This window comes from Nerophis ophidion, linkage group LG18 (assembly GCF_033978795.1).
Source record: "Nerophis ophidion isolate RoL-2023_Sa linkage group LG18, RoL_Noph_v1.0, whole genome shotgun sequence".
Classification (NCBI taxonomy): Eukaryota; Metazoa; Chordata; class Actinopteri; order Syngnathiformes; family Syngnathidae; genus Nerophis; species Nerophis ophidion.
Genome location: NC_084628.1, coordinates 17,971,123 through 17,998,658, shown reverse-complemented (window position 1 = coordinate 17,998,658; position 27,536 = coordinate 17,971,123). Strand labels below are relative to the sequence as shown.

General features: G+C 37.7%; 1 protein-coding gene across 5 annotated transcripts in view; it reads right to left on the bottom strand.

Annotated features, from left to right (window-relative positions):
• dscamb (Down syndrome cell adhesion molecule b) overlaps positions 1-27,536 on the bottom strand; it is a 307,420-nt gene that overhangs the window by 57,814 nt on the left and 222,070 nt on the right. For all 5 annotated transcript variants that reach the window (XM_061877414.1, XM_061877411.1, XM_061877409.1 and 2 more), the window contains 3 exons: positions 26,490-26,768; positions 24,722-24,841; positions 10,718-10,897 (listed from right to left, as the gene is read on the bottom strand). In XM_061877414.1, the coding sequence (XP_061733398.1) occupies positions 10,718-10,897; positions 24,722-24,841; positions 26,490-26,768 (579 nt within the window). The remainder of the gene's footprint in view (positions 1-10,717; positions 10,898-24,721; positions 24,842-26,489; positions 26,769-27,536) is intronic.

Below are 27,536 nucleotides of genomic sequence, written 5' to 3'. Positions count from 1 at the left end.
CCCTCATTGACATTATCATTAGACATTTATAAAAAAAAAAAGAACTATAGTGTCACAGTAGCTTACACTTATATTGTATCTCATAAGCTTGACAACACACTGTGTCCAATGTTTTCACAAAGATAAAATAAGTCATATTGTTGGTTCGTTTAACAGTTAAAACAAATTTACATTATTGCAATCAGTTGATAAAACATTGTCCTTTGCAATTATAAAAGTTTTTTTTTTTTTTAAATCTACTACACTGCTAGCATGTCAGCAGACTGGGGTGGATCCTGCTGAAATCCTATGTTTTGAATGAATAGAGAATCGTTTTGAATCCAAAAATATAGTTTTTAAATCGAGAATCGCGTTGAATCGAAAAAAATCGATTTATAATCGAATCACAACCCCAAGAATCAATATTGAATCGAATCGTGGGACACCCAAAGATTCGCAGCCCTAATATATATATATATATATATATATATATATATATATATATATATATATATATATATATATATATATATATATATATATACATATATAAACCATTGTATGTGAATGCTTCCATTAAAATCTCCTGATGATTGAGGGAACCCCTCACGAAACAGTTCTGTAGAGATGAAGTAGTCTTGTGATTTTTCCCACAGAGAGAGAGAGAGAGAGAGAGAGAGACAGAGAGAGAGAGAGAGAGAGAGAGAGAGAGTTTAAACGACATCCGTAATGTCTGTGTCGTCTCTTCTTCCTCCACACGTAACATAAATAACTCATTTAACAACGTATATATCTGCGGCTTATAGTCCAGTGCGACTAATATATGGAAAAATATATTTTTCTTCAAAAATGTTGTGGGTGCGGCTCTATAGTCCGGAAAATATGGTAATCAATAGTTAGACTACTAAGATAATCAATAGCTGCAGCCTTAAAAGTTACCCATCCCTAGGCGAAACACCAAACATCGACAGAATGGAACATAAAAATGACAACACACAACATTGTGGAGCGGTTAAAGTCTATGACAGCACCAAATGCCAATGGTCCCCTCACAATAATTAGGGAAATAAATACGCAGTAGGACTCCACCCTTTAACTGCCTCGGTAGGTGCTGCTGTTTTGGATAGCAACATAGGTTACATGCAGTCTTTTATGTCTGCGTACGAATGATAAGGCCTCGAACTGGGGTCACTATGGGAAAATGGTGGCATTAATTTGAGGGAGGCTACATTTGTTCAGGTGAATATCAGCAGAAATTTGAGTGGGGGGGGGCTCTCTATTAGAGGAAACACGGTATGTTCTTTGCACTATGTGGACAGTTGTGGTAGATACTGACAGAGGCCTTCTCCATTGCGCCTAAATGTCCGCACCCGCCCGAATAAATGTGTCTGCATGTGCATGATTGTGACACCGCATGTGCAAATGTGTGAGTGTGTGTGTGTGTGTGTGTGTGTGTGTGTGTGTGCGTGTGTGTGTGTGTGTGTGAGAGAGAGAGCAGCTGTGTCTCCCCTGAATGTGCAAGCGAAGCGACTCGTGCTCATGACACATCTCGGCCGCGCTACACGATGGAAGGCGGCGAGAGAGCATGTAACCCTGCAGCGCTAACTATGATCCCGCTCTCTCTCCGCGTGCCTCCTCAGGCTCTCACCAGGACGGCCATGATTTAATGATGGGAGCGAGAGAGACCGCTTTGATTATTCATACGCGGCAGACAGGAACGCCGGACGGCCTTGGTGTCTCACGCACTTACATTTGAATAGACACACATATTTGATGTGAAGAACAGACATGCACTTTCAGAAATGCATGAATAAAAATGGAGGATCAGAGCAACAGGAGTACTTTTAAAACGTGGAATTGATGCTTAATAATAATGTTTAGCACATGTGAGGCGGGGCTCTCCAGAAGATGTCAGGGAAAGTGAGAGAAAAACAACTGAATTATGCTGCAGAACATAACTTTTTTGCAAAAGGGTAAGTAACAGAATCAAAATAAATAAATGAAAAATTAAAATGACAAAATAAACTACCAGTTTGATACACAGGGATGGGAATGAAGATTTACAAAATTAGCTAAAAAAATGTTAATCCTAAAACACCGCTTTGAAAAATTTTGAAATTATGTTAGTTTAGGATGCATTTCCTGCTCTTTTGAGTCAAAATCTAACAATATTCTCCCGACCAAATTTCACATTTATTAGCAAATATTTTCATAAAAATGTATCATGTCATGAAATTTATGTATACAAGTTTACACATATATCAAATTCTTGCACACTTTTAGTTTATAGAAAAAAATAGGCCTACAAATTGATTAACCAGAATTCAAAATATAACATTTTTTAAATACATAAGATCGTGTATTGTACCTCTGAATGGACTCGTCTGTCGTAGATTGGTGTGAGATGAGCCGAGTCGGAGGTGGGAGGCATGAATAGTTGATTTGAGGCTGCATTTGTGACGATGTTTGACTTCAGCTTAAAGGCAGATCCCAGTGAAAAAATACTTCTCCGTAAACTCACTTTACTTAGATGCCTTGCCGATTTCACGGGCACAAAGAATGCCACCTTTCCCCGAGATCCATAGTTCAAAATGTCCTTGCAATATAAGCACTGAGCACGTCCCGGTTCATCGCACTTTGCAATGAAATCGCTGATCAGATCGTCCACTTCTACGATATTGTTGTTAGTCTTCACCTTCAGTTTGATAAATATATCGAGCCATGCCCAGTTCCACTTGTTTCTCACGCCCTTATCGATATATTTCGCTAATGAAGCATTCCTATCTTGAATAAGCTTAAACATGTCTGAAACTGTTTTGTCAATAAAGAAACGTGTTAATTGAGACCTACTGTGTTTTCTTTCCAGATTAGTCGCCGATAAACACAACCAATATAAACAGAATACGAGTTCAGAAACGCTCACAATAATTGAGGATCAGGGACTAGATATTGTCGACAAACGACGCGTGCAGACTCCTATAACGGGCAACGTCATTGGTTGATGTCGTCAGCTGATAGTAGAGCTAGCCAATCTGGTGCCTTCATACATTGGCATTATATTATATAAATGAACCTGGCGGCGCCAAAATCGCCAGAATTCCGCGGATCCGCGGAAAATTCCCATCCCTGGATACAAGTACAACGAGTTATAAGTGCATAATGGCAGCGCATTAGTAAGTTTAAGCTGAACTGAAACTTATTGGGTTCGATTTTTTATTCTGCGAGCATTTGCAAACAACACCAAGCGAGTAATATTAAATTAGGAGACTTAAAGTAGTCTAATAATGAGTTAAGTTGCACAGTTATTACAAATAGTTGATTAACGATTACTAAAGAGAGGTGAGACAATTGTGTGATTTATTGGGCTGAAAACAAGTGTAGTGGGGTATCGCAGACAACAAAAATGCTGTTTATCCATTTCAAGCTAAAGCATGGCTAAGAGTGGAACTGAAACTTTGGCCTGACTTTCTAGTAATTAGGGTGCATTGTTAGTAAGGAACTAAAGCAGGGGTCCCCAAACTACGGCCTGGAGGACGGATCCGGCCCAACAGCGTCCAAAATCCGGCCTAAGATTTAAAAAATAAATATATAAATAAATAAATAAATATATATATACATATACATATATATATATATATATATATATATATATATATATATATATATATATATATATATATTTATCTATTTATTTATTTTTTAAATCTGTCCTTTCTAATCAATTTTTGACCGCTTGTTGCTCTCGGTGTCTTCTAGTCGCTCAGCCAAATAATATCGATTAATATAAACTCAACTGGTCGTGTTTGGAGGAAAAAGAATACTGAGTTTCATCCCAAGAACACCACACCTACTGTAAAGCATGGGGGTGGAAACATCATGCTTTGGGGCTGTTTTTCTGCTAAGGGGACAGGACGATTGATCCGTGTTAAGGAAAGAATGAATGGGGCCATGTATCGTGAGATTTTGAGCCAAAACCTCCTTCCATCAGTGAGAGCATTGAATGGTTGACCAAATACTTTTTACAAATACATTCTTTAAAATTCTTACAATGTGAATTCCTGGATTTTTTTTTCACATTCTGTCTCTCACAGTTGAAGTGTACCTATGATGAAACTTACAGACCTCTGTCATCATTTTAAGTGGGATAACTTGCACAATCGGTGGTTGACTAAATACTTTTTTGCCCCACTGTATATACATATATATATATCAATATATACACAGCCCCCCCCGCCAAATTATTTTAACCGTATGCGACCCCTGAGTCAAAACGTTTGGGGACCCCTGAACTAAAGTTTTAATTCAAATCGTTGTCCTTTTTTGTGTAAAATTCAACTAAAATGTCTGTCTGTGTTGGCCCTGCGATGAGGTGGCGACTTGTCCAGGGTGTACTTGCCTTCCGCTCAATTGTAGCTCAATTGCACCCCCCCCCCGCGACCCCGAAGTGAATAAGCGGTAGGAAATGGATGGATGGATGTCACAAATATGAGCTCAGCATGGCTTGAATACAATATCCTATCTATGAAGATTTTTTTGTGTCCAAGTTTAAAAAAAATGTAAGCCAGTACTTAAACCGATTTTTAAATCGTAACTAAAACTGACTTATTTGTGCTGGCGTTTAACACAAGCTAAGCTCGGCATTTTCCACGTTTTTATTAATGTGTTTTTACTAATTTGTGGATAGCCCTTATTTTATTTCTGTTGAGTGTATATCCTATAAAAAAAACATGAAATAATTATTTCTGAATGTTGTTAAACAATTTCCAAAAAATCATGAAAAACTAATAAATATAAATAAATATTACAAAATATTGATTTAAAAAATAACTGTCAAAAAAATATATAAATTGGTAATAAAATTAAATATTTGGTCATAAAAGAAATAAGTCGTAAGTAGAGTCACTATAATTACTTAATAATATTTGTAAGTTTTAAATGTATGGTTTAATATATTATCGAGGATGTCGTAGTCGTAATGGTTTGTACAGTCCTTTGAGACATTTGTGATTTAGGGCTATATAAATAAACATTGATTGATTGATTGATTGATCACAATATTAGATCATAATTTCATACTTAAATATTCTATTTATTTGTTTCTATATTTATGTAAATGTTGGCACCAATGAAATTGTGATAAGACTGTTTGAATTGTGCTAACCCATTCTGCAGTAGATCTAATTTTTGCGGTGCTAAGTCATGGTTAAACGTCATTTTGAATGATACATGTTTTTGATTATTTGTTTACATATATTCTATTTATAACACAATATAAAAGTAAATGCAATATCAACTATTTTAGGTTTTTTTTCAGGCAAAAATCTGAATTTCCTCAACTGATGGAAAACAAAATGTCTACTGTGTGTTCTGTGAAGGTTTATTTTAAACTGCTCCATGTAAATATGAAATAATAAAGATGTTAAAGATAATACATATGAATGAAACTCTTGTTTTTTTAATTGGCTCTGTCTTTGAAGATGATGCATTGTGTGTGCCTGCTCTACCCCCAGATGACGGAATGTGTCAGACTGCCGACGTTTAAAGCTCATCTCTTATTCACAGGCAGCCCCTCCCTTCCTCCTCCCCCCTCCGCCTCGCCATCATCTCCCATCTCACCGCCCCCTTGCAGAAAATTGCTGATTTATTTTGCATGGCAACTATGAATTTTAAGTAAGTCCTATTAAAAGAGTCTCCTCGCCCCGTCTCTAAATGTTATTGCTTCTTAACGGTGGGTGGGACGGGCGGGGGCTATTTCATATTTGCCATCTAAATTCCGAAGCCTTGACGTCCGAGTTTGCTGCCAAGTTGACTAAGAAGAAGGCCACACGCTGCCAAAAGATGTTTTTTTTTTTCGTGCAAACACGCGCCGACAAAGGCATGCTTGGATGTTGGTGTCAATACACACGCGACATGCATGTCAGAGAGAAACATATGAAATCTTCATGGTGTCGAGTTCAAAGGAAATGAAGCAATAATCCTAACATGCTTCCTCCCTCCTCATCTTTATGCATTCAGCCTGCCTCAACCTTTGCGTTTATTCCTTTTTTTCCAGCTTCGTCTCGTTTTTAACCTCAGAATACGCGCATCACTAGTGTGTTCATTGAAGTAATAAAAAAAACAACACACTTTGTTAGTCTTGCCATTGTCAATAAAAACCCAAATGAGGACGGTTGCTTGTTTTCCTCCTCTTTGAACATCTGCCGGCATTGGAATGAGAGCAAAACATGAAATAATGTCTTATTTATATTTTTAATCCCCCCACAGCCCCCATTGCTGTAAGTGTAGAGAGGGAAAGACAAACAGCAGATAAACACGCACCATGTTCTGCCCCTTAGCACATGTCAGTCTCTAACTGATGCATCGACGGATTTAAACGAGGTAGAAATGCGTACACACACAAGCTGTAAACACAAACGATGGGAGAAAACTCAAGATTCTACTGAGACGTATGGTGTCTGAAGTGTTGCCTGCAGCTCATGTTTTATTGGCCTATGTGTGTCAGGGTAGTGTTGGTCGTGACCCCAGGATAAAGGGACGGCAGGCGAAGTGCAGGTACATTTTACTTGCCGTATTTTTTCCACACCAAAGGCAGATTATAGGGCACACTGCTGATGGGCGGGTCTATTCGGGTCTTTTTTCATACAAAAGGCGCACCAGATTAAAAGGCGCACAATTGGGGTCATATTATGATGTTTTTTCTACATCTAAAACATTTCCTTGTCGTCTACATAACATGTAATGGCGGTTCTGTAGTAGTCTACGGGCTATAGAGCGTTTTCTATTCAGGCTCCAGTACTCTGGAATGCCCTCCCGGTAACAGAGATGCTACCTCAGTAGAAGCATTTAAGTCTTATCTTAAAACTCATTTGTGTATGCCAGCTTTTAAATAGACCCCCTTTTTAGACCAGTTGATCTGCCATCTCTTTTCTGCTCCCTTCCCCCCTCTTCTGCGTGGAGAGGTTATTAGGTTACCACAGATGAAACGCTAGCTGTTCAAAGTCGGGACCCGGGATGGACCACTCATCTGTGTATCAGTTGGGGACGTCGTTGGGGACGTGTGTAAATGTGAGTGCGAATGTTGTCTGTCTATCTGTGTTGGCCCTGCAATGAGGTGGCGACTTGTCCAGGGTGTGCGCCGCCTACTGCCCTAATGCAGCTGAGATGGGCGCCAGCGACCCCAGAGGGAACAAGCGGGAGAAAATGGATGGATGGATAATTAATCTCCTACCTCACGCTGTCATCTGTAGTTGTTCGTTCTGCATTCCTGGGAGATCGACCCCGCATAAAAATGCGACCCCGTCGAGACACAAAGCATAATCTTGTTTTTTTTTTTTTTACACTTATAAGTTGCGGGTTGATAGTTTTCTACCTTTATTTGTTGTTATTTATACTTTCTGAATGAATCATGTGATAATGTTCATCAGTCAACTCATTGGTGTTCATTTTCAATCGATCGAGATAAAAAAAATACATCAAAATCCAATTACAGGATGTTATTTATGTTGTTTGCTCATTTCCCTCGACTGGTGCACTAACGTCATGTGGTCTATTTTGTACATATGTAGCATCATCTATACAAAGATACAAAGAATTGCTAATTCGACATCCAGTGGACACATTTAGAACAGCTGTTTCTTTCATTCAAATATTTCAAGTACATTTTTATACTTAGCAAACTCATCTCGCGGGCCGGATAAAACCTGTTCGCGGGCCTGATCCGGCCCCCGGGCCATACGTTTGACACCCCTGGTGTATACTGTATTGGAGATTTTACATGCAAAGCAAAATAATCCAATACTTAGTTGTTGTTTTTTTTTGCTGATATCCGACCAATATCCAATATCATTATCGGAACAGGACACCTCTAATTGCAATACTCCTAAATTGATAATAACTAATAGACAATACTTAGTAGAGCAATAATGGGAGCTCTCACACTGTTCAGTGACATAGAAGACTCGGTGGAGTCACAACGCCGCCAGTGTTTGTTCAGCGGGTGGTAGAACGTGGAAAGAAACAGGATGAGAGGCATAGCAACCGGCTTCTGTAGTCATGAAAAACGATCTATGAAAAGTCGTGTTAGCGCCAGCGCCTGCAGCTGGGACCACAAAGCGTCTCGGGCCACTCGGAAAGCTTCATTACAGTACACTGACACATGAATATCCATAACATGCCAGGCGGTGTTAGTCCTCAAATATTTCTCTCTCCACAGAGATTATTATCCCCGCAGCGCCGCGGGGCGCAATAAGGCTCATATTTCACATCCTATCAGATGCAATTGTGGAATTAAATCATTATCAAGTGCGAGCGAAGGCAAGACGTGTTGCTTCGTTGGTTTGTTTGCCTTGCTTTTAACCGGCTCACACTCACAAATCAGCAGGCAAAAGGTCAAAAATAGCAACAAACATAGAACAATACCGTATTTCCTTGAATTGCCACCGGGGCGCTAATTAATTTAAAACCTCTTCTCACTCCTGCGCTTACCAAAGGCATGCGGTAAAAGTAACCATGCGCTAATTATTTTAAAACCTCTTCTCACTCCGGCACTTACCAAAGGCGTGCAGTAAAAAATTGAGTGTGATGTAAGCTTGGACCTTAAATCCTACTGAATAGATCTTAATCTTCTTCCCTTTATGCGATTTCAAATTACCGGTATTGAAATCAGCCTCCTCCGTTTTGAAAATGATGAGCGGCATTTTCGGCCTGTGCAATGTATACTCCGGAGCGATTTATAATCCGAAAAATACGGTAATTAGAAAATTATATTGCTGAATAGAAGATTAGCCTATGTGTCCAACATGTTCTCATAATCATTTGTGCGTAACTGCGGCAGTTTGCAAGAACTTTCCAGATGTGCTAAATCGAAATAGCTTCAGAACAGTTTTAGTCTTGATAAATCCCATTGTGAGTGCTAAATGATGATATTTGCATCTCCTCCTCCACAGATAAGCTCAATTTAACACGCTTTCTATTTTTGTTCACTTAAGAGTTGTCCTGTGCGCGCAAGCTTAGTAGATCAGCTTTCCGTGTGCTATCAAGTGTGTACATGTTTTAATACATGCAGACTTTTAATAGATCGGGCCCTATGTCTATTATTATGTCACTAGAGCAGTTCTACTCAAATATTGGGGCGGGCCCACTAGTTGCAATGCCGGTGGGGCACATTTGACCCCGAGGAACATGCATTATTAGTATCATGCTTCAAACCCTGTACACAATAAAAAATGCTCATTGTAACCATTAATCCTGACTTCCTCATTTTGATAAAAAAAATTTAAATCACCACAAATTATTTTATTCATTTTTGTTTTGTAGGTTTAAGTATTTTATACATTGTGCTGATCAATTTGAATTTATTATTCAGTTTATTTAATGACATTTTGACAAGTCGATCAAAAAAATGATTGTAATTCAAATGGAATGAATCTTTTCTGTTAAAGGCTAAAAAACGATGTTAATAAAATTATTGTTTGTTGTAAGTTGATTTATATCCCTTTCTTTTTAATTTTTTGTTTTCTTTAATGTTAAGGATACACTGTTATGCAGAGGTGTATTTACAACAATTTTATAGACAGGCAAAACTGATTCATCCATCCATTTTTCTACCGCTTATTCCCTTTAGGGGTGACGGGGGGCTCTGGCGCCTATCTCAGCTACAATTGGGCGGAAGGCGGCGTACACCCTGGACAAGTCACCACCTCATCGCAGGGCCAACACAGATAGACAGACAACATTCACACTCACATTCACACACTAGGGCCATTTTAGTGTTGCCAATCAACCTATCCCCAGGTGCATGTCTCTTGAAGTGAGAGGAAGCCGGAGTACCCCGAGGGAACCCACACATTCACGGAGAGGACATGCAAACTCCACACAGAAAGATTCCGAGCCTGGGATTGAACCCAAAACTGCAGGACCTTTGTATTGTGAGACAGACACACTAACCCCTCTGTCACCATGAAGCCCAACTGTATCATCATGCTTACATTAAAGTTAAAGTACCAATGATTGTCACACACACACTAGGTGTGGTGAAATTATTCTCTGCATTTGACCCATTACCCTTGATTATCCCCTGGGAGGTGAGGAGAGAAGTGAGCAGCAGCGGTGGCCACGCCCGGGAATCATTTTTGGTGATTTAACCCCCAATTCCAACCCTTGATGCTCAGTGCCAAGCACTGTAAGTTACATTTTGTTTTATATTAATTTATATTGTTATGTGTTGTCTACTTTGTACGTTTTTATGTCATGTCCTGGAATAAATTAATAAATGAAAAAATATATATATATATTTATAGTCGGGGTAACATAAAACAATTGTGAAGCACTGGATCACAAAGATTTCAAAGTTATTTTTGCACAATGGAGATATTATTTTAGGCACAAAGCAAAAACGAGGCCCGACAATCCTATCTAAAATGATGTATTTGGTAATGATGAATAGTATTGTCATATAACGATGTAGTATTGTCATATAACAATGTTCCATCCATACAGCGGAGGCTTACTTGAAATGTAATGAAATGAAACCTTTAGTTTCATCAGAGTATCTCATTGCTGGGCCGTGATCAAAAGGTAGTGTTTTTATGTGTGTGTGTTTCGCAAATTCTACACTGTTAAACTGTGAAAGAGCATTATTTGGACCCAAGGACGCCTAAGTAAACCTGTAGGACATGTATGGGACAACATGGTGCAGCTTCACACGCGTTATGATTTTGATGAGGGGCTAGAGTCTTACTTTTGACGGTGAGGTACATGGACTTGCTGACATCGGCTCCCACGTCGTTGCTGACCTTGCACAGGTAAAAGCCGTTGTCGTCCTCCAGCACGTGTTTGATCAGCAGAGAGCCGTTACTCAGCTGCTGGATGCGAGAGCCGCTGTTCAGCAGGATGGGCTGAAACATCGGCACGCCTGCACCTGTGGCACAGAAAGAAATCATTTACATGATGATGAGCTTATAAAAGTAATGTTCCGATTCTAAAAGGGCAATATACGATACATTTCAAAAGTGAGTACACCCCTTGCGTTTTTGCAAATCATTTACAACATGATCTGTCACAATAGGTCATGTCTTGTTTTTCCTTTGTTTGTGGATTTCCTGTGTTTGAGGTTTAGTTCTGTTCCTTGGCCTCCTTTACCTTCCTTTGTTTACGTTGCTAGGAGCGTTTGAGCTCACACGGTAGTTTGTGTTTAGTTGATTAGTATCCCCACCTGCTGCCATCACTAATCACACACCCTAATACAGTGGTTCTCAACCCTTTTTCAGTGATGTACCCCCTGTGAACATTTTTTTAATTCAAGTACACCCTAATCAGAGCAAAGCATTTTTGGTTGAAAAAAAAGAGATAAAGAAGTAAAATACAGCACTATGTCATCAGTTTCTGATTTATTAAATTGTATAATAGTGCAAAATATTGCTCATTTGTAGTGGTCTTTCTTGAACTATTTGGGGAAAAAAAGATATAAAAGTAACTAAAAACTTGTTGAACAATAAACGAGTGATTCAATTCTAAATAAAGATTTGTACACATAGAAGTAATCATCAACTTAAAGTGCCCTCTTTGGGGATTGTAATAGAGATCCATTTGGATTCATCAACTTAATTCTAAACATTTCTTCACAAAAAAAGAAATCTTTAACATCAATATTTATGGAACATGTCCACTAGCTGTAAACACTGAATATTGCATTGTTGCATTTATTTTCACAGTTAATGAACTTACATTCATATTTTGTTGAAGTATTATTCAATAAATGTATTTATAAAGGATTTTTGAGTTGTTGCTATTTTTAGAAAATGTCACGTACCCCTTGGCATACCTTCAAGTACCCCCAGGGGTACGCGTACCCCCTTTTGAGAACCACTGCCCTAATATACCTCGCCAGTTATTGTTACCCTTATGTGACTATTTGGGTTGGTTTTGTTGCTTCACTCAGCTTGTTCGGCCGACTATTATTGTCTTGTTTTTCTATGTTCTGCTAAGGAATACGTTTTGTGCCAGCGACATACTGTTTTTGTAATGTTTCCTCTTCATATGGAGTTCAAGACTAAATGTACCTGCAAGCTACCTGATGTCCTCCACCTCTTGGAATCACAAACACCTCACCATGCCAAGATGTAACAAAAACATCTCATACATTGTAAAAGTGAAGCTTATATTACAGTGTACATTCCTATCCATTGCTGGAAACAAAAGTGAGTACACCTGTGAGTGAAAATTGGGCCCTAACTAGGCCAGGACCGATACCTTCTGCTGGACATTATTTGGACACCAAATTAAGCACTAATGTAATCATATTTAAAAATAGCAACGCAAGAAACCCTTTAAACGCAACAATATATCATTTCTCGCTGGTATTTTTTATCATTGTAATTGTAAGGACAATAACATTTAATTGTTCTAAATAAGTAAACAAACACAAAGAAAAGAAAATTTACTCTAAATCTCTGTTGGCAAAAATTACACTTTAATAATTACTGAACCTTGGCTCAGGTGGTTTGTTTTGTTGTCTTTTTTTTTTTTTGCCATCTCCTTCCAACAATTTGGGCATACTTGCTCGTTCGTCCGTGTTGTTGGGCTCGTCCTTCTCATTTGGTTTGAAGCTAAATGTTCCCGCACAAATACTTTTGCAAACATCTCTAATTTGTGTTACCTTGCGGTGCTCCTAGCAACCAGCTAGACTCTGTATGTGCATCCTATGTGGGTACGGTCCCGCCTCCACCCACAGAGGCAAAGACTGCAAATGACTGACAAGAGGGTTCACTTTGTTCATTTAATTCCATTCATGAAAAATGGTGTGTTCCATTTACCTCGGAAGTAGGGAGTTGGAACTGGGAATATTGTCACAGAGTCTCATTTATGAGGTCGGAAATCAAGCTGGTTTTGCGTTTGCCTTGTCCGAATGTAAACAACTTATGGGAAAATATGCACTCTTTCTGTAATCTTCAAAAATGGCAGATGAAGAGGAAACACAGACCCTATTACCCTATTGCGTACCACATGCAAAAAAATTACGTTTACTCTAAAGCTTCTGGTGCAAGCATCTGGTAGCGCGCCAGGACACGCCCCTGCTTGGTCTGGCCGCATTGCGGCCACACGTTGGCAAGACTCCAGGCAATCGGCAATATGCGCAACTGGGACTGATGAAGGCGAGCAGTATAAAGACCAGCGGACCCAACGATCCGGCGCAGAAACTTAATCATCTGTTACCGTAGTAAGCATTACGTCTCGGGCTTCCCCCCCGCATACTTAATCTCTCTCTGTGTCTTCCCAAATCCCGTGTCTTTTGTCCCTTGTGTTTCCCACAGTACTTTCCATGTCTTCTGTGATCGAGCGGCATGCCTTGACTTCCCTCCGGACTTTGGACTGCCTCCCTCGATCCTCGACCCCTGCTTGGACACAGACCCTTTTGATGCCTCGCTATAGCCCCAGAAAACCTGCTTGTCTCACGTACCTTCTTCTGCCTAGCCTCTTTGGACTTGTCCACTTCCTTGCTCAACACTCACGGTAACACACAACAGTTAATTCCACACTTAGTCACACACCAATCACACACTCCTGGAATTCATTACACTCCATTCCCTTGTTGTTGATTTAATATTATTGTTTGATTATTATATATATTACAAATATATATAATAAATACATAGAGCTACTATGCCCCCGTGTGGTCTGTGCTGTACTCCCCCCGTAAACATAACAAAAGCAAAGCTACAATACATAAATTCCCATCCATTGATCGTATGGGTAATCAGAAGTGCTGGTAACGGATATTATAGAAGCTTATATTATTGTTTACGTTTGGAGCAGTCATCTTTGAAGCCAACTCGAGGAAATCCGACCTTGAGGAGCGTTCAATCCGAAACTTCTGGCCGCACCATAGATGCTCTCATGCACAGATTGAACCCTCTTGCCCCTTCTTTAAAAACTAAGACACAAATAAAACAAATCCAAAGCCGTCAAGTTCATTTGTATTTATCGTTAAAAATGTATGTGTAGACCAGGGGTCACCAACCCGGTGCCCGCGGGCACCAGGTAGCCCGTAAGGACCAGATTGGTAGCCCGCTGGCCTGCTCTAAAAATAGCTCAAATAGCAGCACTTATAAGTGAGCTGCCTCTATTTTTTTAATTTTATTTATTTACTAGCAAGCTGGGCTCGCTTTGCTCGACATTTTTAATTCTAAGAGAGACAAAACTCAAACAGAATTTGAAAATCCAAGAAAATATTTTAAAGACTTGGTCTTCACTTGTTTAAATAAATTCATTTAATTCTTTAAATAAATTCATTTATTTCAGAAAGACAATTTTAGAGAAAAAATACAACCTTATTTATTTTAGGATTTTTAAACACATATACCAGTAGCTTTTTACCTTTTAAATTCCTTCCTCTTCTTTCCTGAAAATTTAATTTAATGTTCAAGTAAATATGTTTTTTTATTGTAAAGAATAATAAATACATTTTAATTGTATTCTTCATTTTAGCTTCTTTTTTTTCGACGAAGAATATTTGTGAAATATTTTTTCAAACTTGTTATGATTAAAATAAAATAAAAATATTCTGGCAAATCTAAAAAATCTTTAGAATCAAATTTAAATCTTATTTCTAAGTCTTTTAAATTTCTTTAAAAAATTTTGTTCTGGAAAATCTACAAGAAATAATGATTTGTCTTTGTTAGAAATATAGCTTGGTCCAATTTGTTATATATTCTAACAAAGTGCAGATTGGATTTTAACCTATTTAAAACATGTCATCAAAATTTTAAAATTAATCCTAATCAGGAAAAATTACTAATGATGTTCCATAAATTATTTTTTAAATCTTTTTTAAAAAATTCGAATTAACTAGTTTTTCTCTTCTTTTTTTCGGTTGAATTTCGAATTTTAAAGAGTCGAAATTGAAGATAAACTATGTTTCAAAATTGAATTTTATTTTTTTTCCTGTTTTCTCCTCTTTTAAACCATTCAATTAATTGTTTTTTCATCATTTATTCTCTACAAAAAAACCTTCCGTAAAAGGAAAAAAAATGTACGACGGAATGACAGACAGAAATACCCGTTTTTTTTATATATCTAGATTTATTTATTAAAGGTAAATTGAGCAAATTGGCTATCTCTGGCAATTTATTTAAGTGTGTATCAAACTGGTAGCCCTTCGCATTAATCAGTACCCAAGAAGTAGCTCTTGGTTTCAAAAAGGTTGGTGACCCCTGGTGTAGACTATCGGCCTAACCCAAAGTGTCAATATTTTTCCCTGTAAAAAGAACGATATCTCTAATTCAAACACACCTCGGACCTTGTAGCAGGTCACATGATCCGGGTAAGGGAAAATGGCTTATTGGGCCAAGTTTTTCCACTTTAGGGAGGACATTAATGTCAGTGTGTTGAGCTATAATACAAAGTTATACAAGCTGTGCACAGACTACTTTAAAGACTACCTAAGGGTTTTTTTTGTGTGTTTTAGTCTCCCATTACAATATATTAGAAAACACGAGCATGCGTATAAAACACTTTTGGGCTACAGAATTGCCGAAACCAAAAATAAAAAACAGTGGCCCAACTATATTTTCTAGTATGTGTGTGCTTTCTTTCTAGCACATGTGTTTACTGACTTGATGACAAAGCCTGTAAGATTTAAGAAGTGTTGTCAACATGTTTCTCAACACCAGGTCTAAATCCTTAAACCGCCCAACAGCTGCCAAGCGAGTCGACAGAGCAGAGCGGCTGCCGGTGAGATAAAATCGGAAGAGACGTAACGCTCATGTCGAACAAAGGCAGCAGATTGGTGGCGCGGGGAAGCCTCCACATGAAGCAGATTGACCGTTGTCGGACAAGGATTTTGCTCTGTATTATTAACAAAGTGTGTGTGTCAGCGGGATTTTACATTGCGTCCGAGACAAGGACGTATTGGTGTTGATGACCTGCAGCTGCACCAGCCTTCTGCTCCCAAGTGCACTCAAAATGTGGCACGCTTACATCAGCACGGCTAAAATGGCCGTTAACTTTGTGGATTATTTTAAGTCATTCTTTAAGTTTGTCCTATACAATTTGGAAAATATCAATAATAACTGGCAGAAGTAGCAATCACATGAATTATATGACAAGTACGTTGCACCCGCATGTGCATGAGCATGAGCAAGGGTACGCTGGGTTTTGATGTTGTGGATTATTTTGAGTAATTTTTTAAATGTGTGTGATATAAGGTGAAAAATATCAGTAATATCTGGAAGAAATAGCGATCACATTAGTTATATGACAAGTACGCAGCATTTGCATGTGCATGAGCAAGCAGACTCTGTCTTTTTAATGTTGCGGATTATTTTGAGTCATTCTTTATTTATGTTACATAAGCATTATCTGTCAGAAGTAGCAATCACATTAATTACATGACAAGTATGTAGCATTTGCATGTGCATGAGCAAGCTTACTCTGTTTTTTTAATGTTGTGGAATATTTTGAGTCATTCTTTAATTTATGTTATTTAAGGTGAAAGATATAATTAATAACTGGCAGAAGTAGCTATCACATTAATTAAATGACAAGAGTGTAGCATTTGCATATGCATGAGCAACCTTACTACGTTTTTTTATGTTGTGGATTATTTTGAATCATTCTTTAATTTATGTTATGTAAGGTGAGAGATATCAATATCTGGCAGAAGTGGCGATCACATTAATTATATGACAAGTACATAGCATTCGCATGTGCATTCGTATGTGCATGAGCAAGCGTATTCAGTTTTTTTTAAGATGTGGATTATTTTGAATCAATTTTTTAATTAGTGTTATGTTAGTTGGAAGATACCGTTGATAACTGGCAGAAGTAGCGATCGCATTAATTATATGAGAAGTACGTAGCACTCACTAGTACGCTGGGTTTTGATAATGTGGATTATTTTTAGTCATTCTTTTAATTTGTGTTATATAAAGTGGAATACATCATTAATATCTGGCAGAAATAGCAATCACATTATTTATATGACAAGTACTTAGCATTTACATGTGCACGAGCAAGCATACACTGTTTTTTCATGTTGTGGATTATTTTGAATCATTCTTTAATTTATGTTATGTAAGGTGAAATATATCATTAATAACTGGCAGTAGTAGCAATCACATTAATTACATGACATGCATGTAGATTTTGCATGTGCATGAGCAAACATACTCAGTTTTTTTATGTTGTGGATTATTTTGAGTCATTCTTTAATGTATGTTATATAAGATGGTAGATATAATTAATATCAGGCAGAAGTAGCGATCACATTATTTAAATGACAAGTACGTAGCATTCACATGTACATGAGCAAACATACTCTGTTTTTTTATGCTGTTGATTATTTTGAGTCATTCTTTAATTTGTGTTATGTTAGGTGGAACATATCATTAATAACTGGCAAAAGTAACAATCACATTAACTATATGACAAGTATGTAGCATTCGCATGAGCAAGTGTACTCTGGGTTTTGACATTGTGGATTATTTTGAGTCATTCTTTTAATTAGTGTTATGTAAGGTGGAAAATGTCATTAATAACTTATAAGAGACGCAGTCCTATTAATTATATGCCTGTTACTGTATGACTCGCGTGTGCCTGTGCATGAGCAAGCATTTTTGCGTTGGTGTTGTGGATTATTTTTGGGTCTTTCTGTTGATTTGTACTATGCAAAGTGGTGGTTGTCGTTGATTACAGGCAAGGGAGCAATATTAATTATTTCCTACTGTACGCCTACTTTGTGTGGGCAGTTAGTATACACTGAACACTTTTGTTTTTTCTCCCATTTGTCATCAGTTGAATTTAAAGATCTAAAATGTTTACTAAATACACAAAAGACCTATTCCTCATATATTGTTCACAAATCTGTCTAAATCTTATTTACCAAGATAATGCATCCCACCTCACAGGTGTGGCATATCAAGATGCTGATTTAACAGCAATATTATTGCACAGGTGTGCCTTAGGCTGACCACAGTAAACAAATAGGTACAGAATGTACAGATACAATCACCAAAATCAAATATAATCAATCAATGTTCACTTATATAGCCCTAAATCACGAGTGTCTCAAAGGGCTGCACAAGCCACAACGACATCCTCGGTTCAGATCCCAATCCACAACAAATTCGTTGTAAAATATGCAAAACGTTAGCAAGATTTTTAATGCATACATTCTGCACAATTTGAACACAGATGAATAATTTAGTAGATAATTATTGTAATGTTTGATAGTTAATCCTAATGTAGTTAGTGTAAAGAACTGCTCGTATTGTGCAGATGAAGTTCTGAATTACAGCGTTCATGAATGCCCCTCGCCAACAAAGAAGTGAGAGCGACAAGAAAAACATGTGGGACTTTGACGTGGGTGTTGGAACTGAGCACTGCTCTTGCCCTTTCAGCAACAAACCGCCATCAGTAGGTACCTAGTTTTTGGTCTGGTTACGACAATTTAGGGCATTATAGTGATGACTTTCAGTTTCATTCCCACGACTCCGGACCACCAAGTGACAAAATAGGTCCAACATCGGATGCCTGCATACCTCACATCTTTTTCATTTCATCATGTTTAGTTGACAATCAAAGTTGGATCTCATTTTCCGGTTGCAGCTCTAAATGTGTGCAATATGTCTCTAAAAAAGAATTACACCGAACGAGGGTCCTGCGGTGCACTCTAACGATGAAAGCGCCATATTTCACCTCGGCTCATGTACTATTAAACACGAGTGTGCGTGTAGAGATTAGGCCATTTAGTGAGCCGTGGGTTTTTTTTCCTTTTTGCTTTTTAATTAAAAAGCAGCTAAGTGGCCCGGATAGAACAGGGTCAAGTGGCGACTCCATTTCTGCTCCCTTGGCTCCGAGAGCAAAGCCAGAGAGACGTGTTCCTCCTTGAATTATGGATTTTGCATACTCAAATAGAGCTGGTTGTTATGCTAATAGCGGGCGACCTTTACTTATAGTTCCCTTTTTCCCAGAGAACTTCATCTGGTTCTTTGCTACTGAGGTTGCTGTAAAAGAAACCGGACTGTCATTCCCAGGAAACTGCAATCAGACATGCAAGAACTTACACAAGACAGTGGAATCTCCAAAGCACCGGTGTCATAATCAAGGCCGAGGGCAAGATCTGGCCGGCCGCATCATTTAACGTGGCCCGCGAAATCCTTTAAGTAATATGTATCAATAATGTGCCTTATCTTTTCTTACTTTATGTATTAGTTCTTTCCATTCTGACAGAAAAAAATACACAGGATGCATACAATTGCATACCTTTTCAACTTCAATAGTATCCAATATTGCAACAAATATAGTATTGTTTTTTTTTGTCCGTTAACATAAAAATAAATACCTAAATGTCAGCGTTACATATGATTTCAATCAAGTTATCCATACAATTGTACACTGTAAGGATATGACATTACATTTTGCGGTAAAACGTATGGGGGTTTTAACAGCGTATTACTGAAAATGGAAAAAAAATGTTATTTACGGTAAAATTCTGTCGACCGAGCTGCCAGTTTTTTTTTACAATAAAATATACAGTTGTTGTTTTACGGTGTATTACTACTGTAAATGAAAAAAAACGGTATCACATTTTTTTACTCTAAAAAACATGGCAGCTCAGTCGACAAACTTTAACCGTAAAAAAAAAACAGTGGAAGAGATTTATTAATTTACAGTAATATGCAGTAAAAACACTGTACATTTTCTTTTAAATTTTGGCAAATAAGCTGCTGGTATTTTTCTGTAGAAATAAATCCATTGTACTATTTTTTCACATTTTTTCACACATATATATACATATATACATATATATATATATATATATATATATATATATATATATATATATATATATATATATATATATATACTAGGGCTGCGAATCTTTGGGTGTCCCACGATTCGATTCAATATCGATTCTTGGAGTTCCGATTCGATAATATACCGATTTCTTTTTTCCGATTCAACGCGATTCTCGATTAAAAAACGATATTTTTCTGATTCAAAACGATTCTGTATTAATTTAATACATAGGATTTCAGCAGGATCTACCCCAGTCTGCTGACATGCTAGCATAGTAGTATTTTTTTTTTTAAAGTTTTTAAAATTTTAAAAGACAATGTTTTATTAACTGATTACAATAATGTAAATTTGTTTTGACTATTAAACATACCAAAAATATGACTTATTTTATCTTTGTGAAAACATTGGACACAGTGTGTTGTCAAGCTTATGAGATGCGATGCAAGTGTAAGCCACTGTGACACTATTCTTTTTTTTTTTTATAAATGTCTAATGATATTGTCAGTAAGGGAATTTTAATCACTGCTATGCTGAAATTATAACTAATATTGATACTGTTGTTGATAATATTCATTTATGTTTCATTTTATTTGGTTTGTTTTGTGTGGTGTTTGTGTCTCCTCTCAATTGCTCTGTTTATTGCAGTTCTTGTTTGGTTTTGGAATAGGATTGCATTGTTATGGTATTGCTGTGTAGTGGTTTGTTGGATTGATAAAAAAAATACAAAATAAAAAGATTTTTTGAAAAATGAGAATGTGAATCGCACAACGCATTTGATTCATATTCAAATTGATTTTTTCTCACACCCCTAAAATATACAGTATATACATAAGTATGTATATATATATACATACATATGTGTTCACAACGTGTCACGACAAATGTGAAAAAATAGTACAATGGATTTTATCCATCCATCCATTTTCTACCGCTTATTCCCTTTTGGGGTCGCGGGGGGCGCTGGCATCCATCTCAGCTGCAATCGGGCGGAAGGCGGTGTACTACCTGGACAAGTCGCCCCCTCATCGCAGGGCCAACACAGATAGACAGACAACATTCACACTCACATTCACACATTAGGCCCAATTTAGTGTTGCCAATCAACCTATACCCAGGTGCATGTCTTTGGAGGTGGGAGGAAGCCGGAGTACCCGGAGGGAACCCACGCAATCACGGGGAGAACATGCAAACTCCACACAGGAAGATCCCGAGTCCGGGATTGAACCCAGGAGTGCAGGACCTTCGTATTGTGAGGCAGACGCACTAACCCCTCTTCCACCGTGAAGCTTATTCATATATATATATATATATATATATATATATATATATATATACACACACATATATATACAAACATATATATATATATATATATATATATATATATATATATATATATATATATATATATATATTTATATATACACATATACATATATATAATGTCTATATCACACACACACACACAGTACAGGCCAAAGGTTTGGACACACCTTCTCCTGGTATAGCTGGTTGGTGGAGCTTGGTTGGTAGAGTGGCCGTGCCAGCAACTTGAGGGTTGCAGGTTCGAATCCCACTTCGCCATCCTAGTCACTGCCATTCTGTCCTTGGGCAAGACACTTTACCCACCTGCTCCCAGTGCCACCCACACTGGTTTAAATGTAAAAATTAGATATTGGGTTTCACTATGTAAAGCGCTTTGAGTCACTAGAGAAAAAGCGCTATATAAATATAATTCACTTCACTTCACTCATTCAATGCCTGTTCTTTATTTTCATGACTATTTACATTGTAGATTGTCACTGAAGGCTACTCAACAAAAAAAGGGGAAATAACTGAAAACGTGTTGTATTCTAGTTCCTTCAAAATAGACACACTTTGCTCAGATGACTGCTTTGCACACTCTTGGCATTCTCTCGATGAACTTCAAGAAAAAGTCACCTGAAAGGGTTTTCACTTCAGAGGTGTCATAATTTTGATTCCTTCAGTGACAATCTACAATGGAAATAGTCATAAATCTTTTGGCCTGTACTGTGTATATATATGTATGTATATATATATATATATATATATATATATATATATATATATATATATATATATATATATATATATATATATATATATATATATATATAAAATCAAATACAAAGGAAAATTCACATATTATTCATTGTTACAAGCATCCCTTTGAGCCTTAAATGCGATGTGGCCCTTTATAAAAACGTGTTTGACACTCTTGCTCTAAAGGAAGTTGTATTTTTCTGATTACGAGACCCTTACACTCGTAATGAATGACACATCAGCTCAATGAGCATCTAAAAAGACCTAGGTTTAAAATTACCTTCATTTTATTTTTTGTCTTCTGGGGTATCTCATTTTGAAAGAATCCCCTTTTATACCCATATTTCTCTCTCTAAGTTTTGTAATCAATCAGAAAAAAATCAAGCAGCTGAAATGTGCCAAACATGAATAAGTGTGGAGAGTGTTTTGCAATTTTCCCATGATGTTTTGTAATGGATTTAAACGGGTGTAATGTTGAATTCCTTATAGTGAATGGACATTTTTTTATCATGTCCCCAAAGTTCAGTGAGCAGGCTGTATTATATGTGACCATGTCTGTTGACATGTATGTGTTGTTTTGTTTTATTAATAAAGTTTGTATTTATTTTTTGCACCATGACTACGGAAGGTTGTTTGCATTTGGTCATATAAGTGAATACTGCGCATTTGTCATTCCAGGGCATAATTACAGATCGTTGACATGAATAACTAACCTTGCCCGCCAAATGGAGACATAATAGCAGCATCAAAATTGTCAGACTATTAATGTTAACGCAATCTACCCGTGGGTAAGATTCTAACTCATGACATTTCACAGGCCAAATTGGCATGCTGGTTGTAATTTGGACACTTCTAGCCTGGAAGGTAAATGAGGATTTTATGATGACCTTGGAACAGATTAATTATGTCTAAATCACTTCATAATGGAAACATAAATATTGTAAATGTCAATCAGAAGTCAAACAATGTCCCAAAATAGATTGTGTTGTTACATAAAATGCATGCAGAATTATACTTATGTTTACGTATGAAAATTACCTGATTATTGTGTCATTAGGGTGTGATGCTGTGTAGAATAATCCCTTTATAAAGTTGTTCATGTAAAACGTCCACATTTCGCACTTATGTTCAACGTACCTGGCGCACATTCGAGAATCTCTTCAAATATTTCTTATAATTTCAATGATTTCCATTGTAAATGAACAGTTTTAATGAAGGCCACGGTTTGTACAGCCATCAGGAATGGTCAGATGGTGTTAATCAGGCATGAGGGGCGCACACCCACACACACACACACGCACACACACAAACACAAACACAAACACGCACGCGCGCACACACACACACACACACACACACACACACACACACACACACACACACACACACACACACACACACACACACACATTTTTGTATTTGTTAGCTTCTTGAGACCTCCGAAAAATGCCTACGTCTTTAGGACCACCCTTTCTAGATCTATAAAGATTTGTATTTACAACATTAATGATATATACAAACTATGCATGCATAAAAAAGCTTGTTGTGAAAAATGCTTGAAAAAATGTTGGCAGTTTTATGGTATAAGTCATAATTTTACTCAACGCAAGTCAGCATTTTACGAGAAAAAATGAACATGTGTGCAATATTATGAAAAGTGTCATAATTTTACTCGACGAAAGTCACAATTTTATAAGAAAACCTAATCAATTTTGGTAATATAACAATAAATAGAATTTTTACCTCACAAAATTATGACAAAAGTCATCATTTTACTCCAAAAAATTCACTATTTTACAAGAAAAACACATGACAAATGTCACCATTTAAAGCATTAAAATTTAATAATTTTACATAATAAAGTAATGATTTTACAGAAAAAAACCAATAATTTTACTGGAAAGTAATGCAGTATTACAGAAACAGAGAGAATATGAGAAATTATTCCCAAGAAAGAAGTCGACACGTGAGAAAAAGATTGCTTTTAGTTTTTCATTACATTTTTTGTTTGTAACTGTTTTTTAATCTTCATTATATACTTCAAGTTGTATGTCTCTATATACACATTTATTTATGTAAATTTTGGCCAAAGGGGGCGCATTTCAATTTCTTACACACACTTGTTATTACATATGTTGGCTCAAGGGAAACCACTTCGAATTTTTACACACACTTGTTATTTCATATGTTGACCAGAGGGGGAGCACTTTTAAAAGCGACATACAGTCAATTTGAACAATCCCTCCTTTTTGGGACCACCCTCATTTTGATAGATTTCACCACCAGGGCTGCAAATGACACATTTTCTATAAGATGCAATGGTTTTCCTTATTGGGACCATGATTTATGTCCTAACTTGGTCACCGGTCCTCATATGAAAGGTACTTTTCTTGGTGATGTCTCAAGAAGGGTACAAATACAAGAACGCACACACACACACGCACACACACACACACACACTCACAAATCCCATCAAAGGTAGAAAACAGGCATCTTCTTTTGATCATGAGCGCACGCTTGCACGAGCCCTCATTGGTTGTTGGTGAAGCTTTCATCCCGGGTTATACGGATGAGGGGGCAAACACCTGGGACCCCCTCTGCTGAAGTGGGTGAACTCACCTGCTGCCTCCTTCATGTGTTTTTCTATAACGGGATCTCTAATGGCGCTGTAGAGACACCTTGCAAGACCATGTGGCAGAAGAAACTGTTTGTATGATGATCGTGTGTGTGTGCGTGTGTTCACTAGCCCCTAAAGTGTGATGTGTGCAGTCACGCGGAACAGAACCTACTCATCTGCCCCAAAAAAACGAACACAATCCAAAACAATGCCTCATCTGTGTTTGGCGTCATGCGAGGTGAGAACAGACTTCAGGTTGTGTACCTTTGGAGTGTTCCCATACGATGGTGGGGGGTGGGTATCCTTCAGCAGAGCAGTTGAGAGTGACCGTTTTCCCGTATATCCCATCTTGGTCTTCGGGCTGGACCACAAACTGAGGAGGAACTGGGCAAGCACAAAACCGTTAGGATAGATAAGCGTTGTTTTTCATCAGTTTGTGCACATCTCAATTGAAATAAAGTACCAATGATTGTCACATACACGAGGTATGGTGAGATTATCCTCCGCATTTGACCCATCCCCTTGTTCTACCTCCTGGGAGGTAAGGGGAGCAGTGAGCAGCAGCGGTGGCCGCGCTAGGGAATAATTTTGGTGATTTAACCCCCAATTCCAACCCTTGTTGCTGAGTGCCAAGCAGGGAGGTAATGGGTCCCATTTTTATAGTCTTTGGTATGACTCGGCGGGGGCTTGAACTCACGACCTACCGATCTCAGGGCGGACACTCTAACAACCAGGCCACTGAGCCAGTTTACCAGGTACTAAAAATGTCATAGTACCTAGTAGGGTTGTATGGTATACCGGTATTAGTATAGTACCCTGATACTAATGAATAATTTTCGGTACTATACCGCCCCTAAAAAGTATCGGGCTGCAATCCACAAATGAACAAGTAGATTATAAATTCTTTTTTTACCACTTGTCCTTAAAAATGTTGACAAAATAATAGAATGGAAAATGACACAATATGTTACTGCATATGTCAGCAGACTAATTAGGAGTCTTTGTTTGTTTAATTATATATAAATATAAATCTAGTCCATAATAATGATATAATAATTACTAATAAAAGACCAGTTGTCTTGTATGTTCAATATTTTATTTAAGGACAAACTTGCAATAAGAAACATATGTTTGATGCATTCTAAAAAATTGTGTTAAAATAAAGCTAATATTGCATTTTTTTGTGGCCCCCTTTATTTATAAAAGTACGGAAAAGTATCAAAATAATTTTGGTACCGGTACCAAAATATTGGTATCGGGACAACACTACTACCTGGTGGTATCGGGTTGTGCCAATGAAATAGGTCAGTGGTTCTCAACCTTTTTTCAGTGATGTACCCCCTGTGAACATTTTTATAATTCAAGTACTCCCTAATCAGAGCAAAGCATTTTTGGTTGAAAAAAGAGATAAAGAAGAAAAATACAGCACTATGTCATCAGTTTCTGATTTATTAAATTATATAACAGTGCAAAATATTGCTCATTTGTAGTGGTCTTTCTTGAACTATTTGGAAAAAAAGATATAAAAATAACTAAAAACTTGTTGAAAAATAAAAAAGTGATTCAATTATAAATAAAGATTTCTACACATAGAAGTAACCATCAACTTAAAGTGCCCTCTTTGGGGATTGTAATAGAGATCCATCTGGATTCATGAACTTAATTCTAAACATTTCTTCACAAAAAAATGAAATCTTTAACATCAATATTTATGGAACATGTCCACAAAAAATCTAGCTGTCAACACTGAATATTGCATTGTTGCATTTCTTTTCACAGTTTATGAACTTACATTCACATTTTCTTGTAGTATTATTCAATATATATATTTATAAAGGATTTTTGAATTGTTGCTATTTTTAGAATATTTTTTAAAAATCTCACGTACCCCTTGGCATACCTTCAAGTACCCCCATTTGAGAACCACTGGAATAGGGAATATAGTCAAGGCAAACCGAGTAAGTACAATGCTTTATACTACATATATCAGGCACTGTGTTAAATATCAAAGTGCCTCTAATGGCGGCCTCACCTCGCACTATCAGCTGACTCTGGTGCTCCACAGCAGCCGCCTCATTGCGAGCGATGCACGTGTAGTTGCCGTTGTGGTCGGGCGTCAGGTTGGATATTCTCAGTGAGCTGGTGAAGTCGATGTTATCCACCGTCACGCCCAGGCTGACCGGAATGGGCCGTCCGTCTTTCTGCCAGGTGATGTCCAGCGGCCGGTCGCCCGACATGACCACGCAGGGGATGAAGACACGCTGACCGATGGTGAATCGCTGGAACTCGAAGGGCTGAATGTAGGGAGGGACTGCGGATGAAGAGAAACAAGACTGTAAGATAATCTCAACAATAAAATGACATTTTTCTTTCAAAGCCTGATATACATGGGGTTTTCCGACTATAATGCTTAAAGATGTGAGTGGTAATGTCTTGTCATTCCTGAAAAAGGTGTTTTTGGATGCAAAAATGACATCAAAGATGCATTTTTTTCAATAATAATAATAATAATAATTGATTAGATTTATATCGCGCTTTTTTATTGTTAGATACTCAAAGCGATCACAGAGAAAAGGGGAACCCATTATTCATTCACACCCGGTGGTGGTAAGCTACATCAGTAGCCACAGCTGCCCTGGGGTAGACTGACGGAAGCGTGGCTGCCAGTTTGCGCCTACGGCCCCTCCGACCACCACCAATCATTCATTCATCATTCATTCACCAGTGTGAGCGGCACTGGGGGCAAGGGTGAAGTGTCCTGCCCAAGGACACAACGGCAGCGATTTGGATGTCAATAGGTGGGAAGCGAACCTGCAACCCTCAAATTTCTGGCACGGCCGCTCTACCCACTGCGCCATGCCGCCCTCACATGACCAAGTGTAAGCGAATTATTTTTTTTCATGAACACTGTATTTACGAGCAGCACGGTGAAACAGGGGTTAGTGCATGTGCCTCACGATACAAAGGTCCTGAGTTGTCCTGGGTTCAATCCCGGGCTCGGGATCTTTCTGTGTGAAGTTTGCATGTCCTCCGGGTACACCACCAAAAACATGCACCTGGGGATAGGTTGATTGGCAAC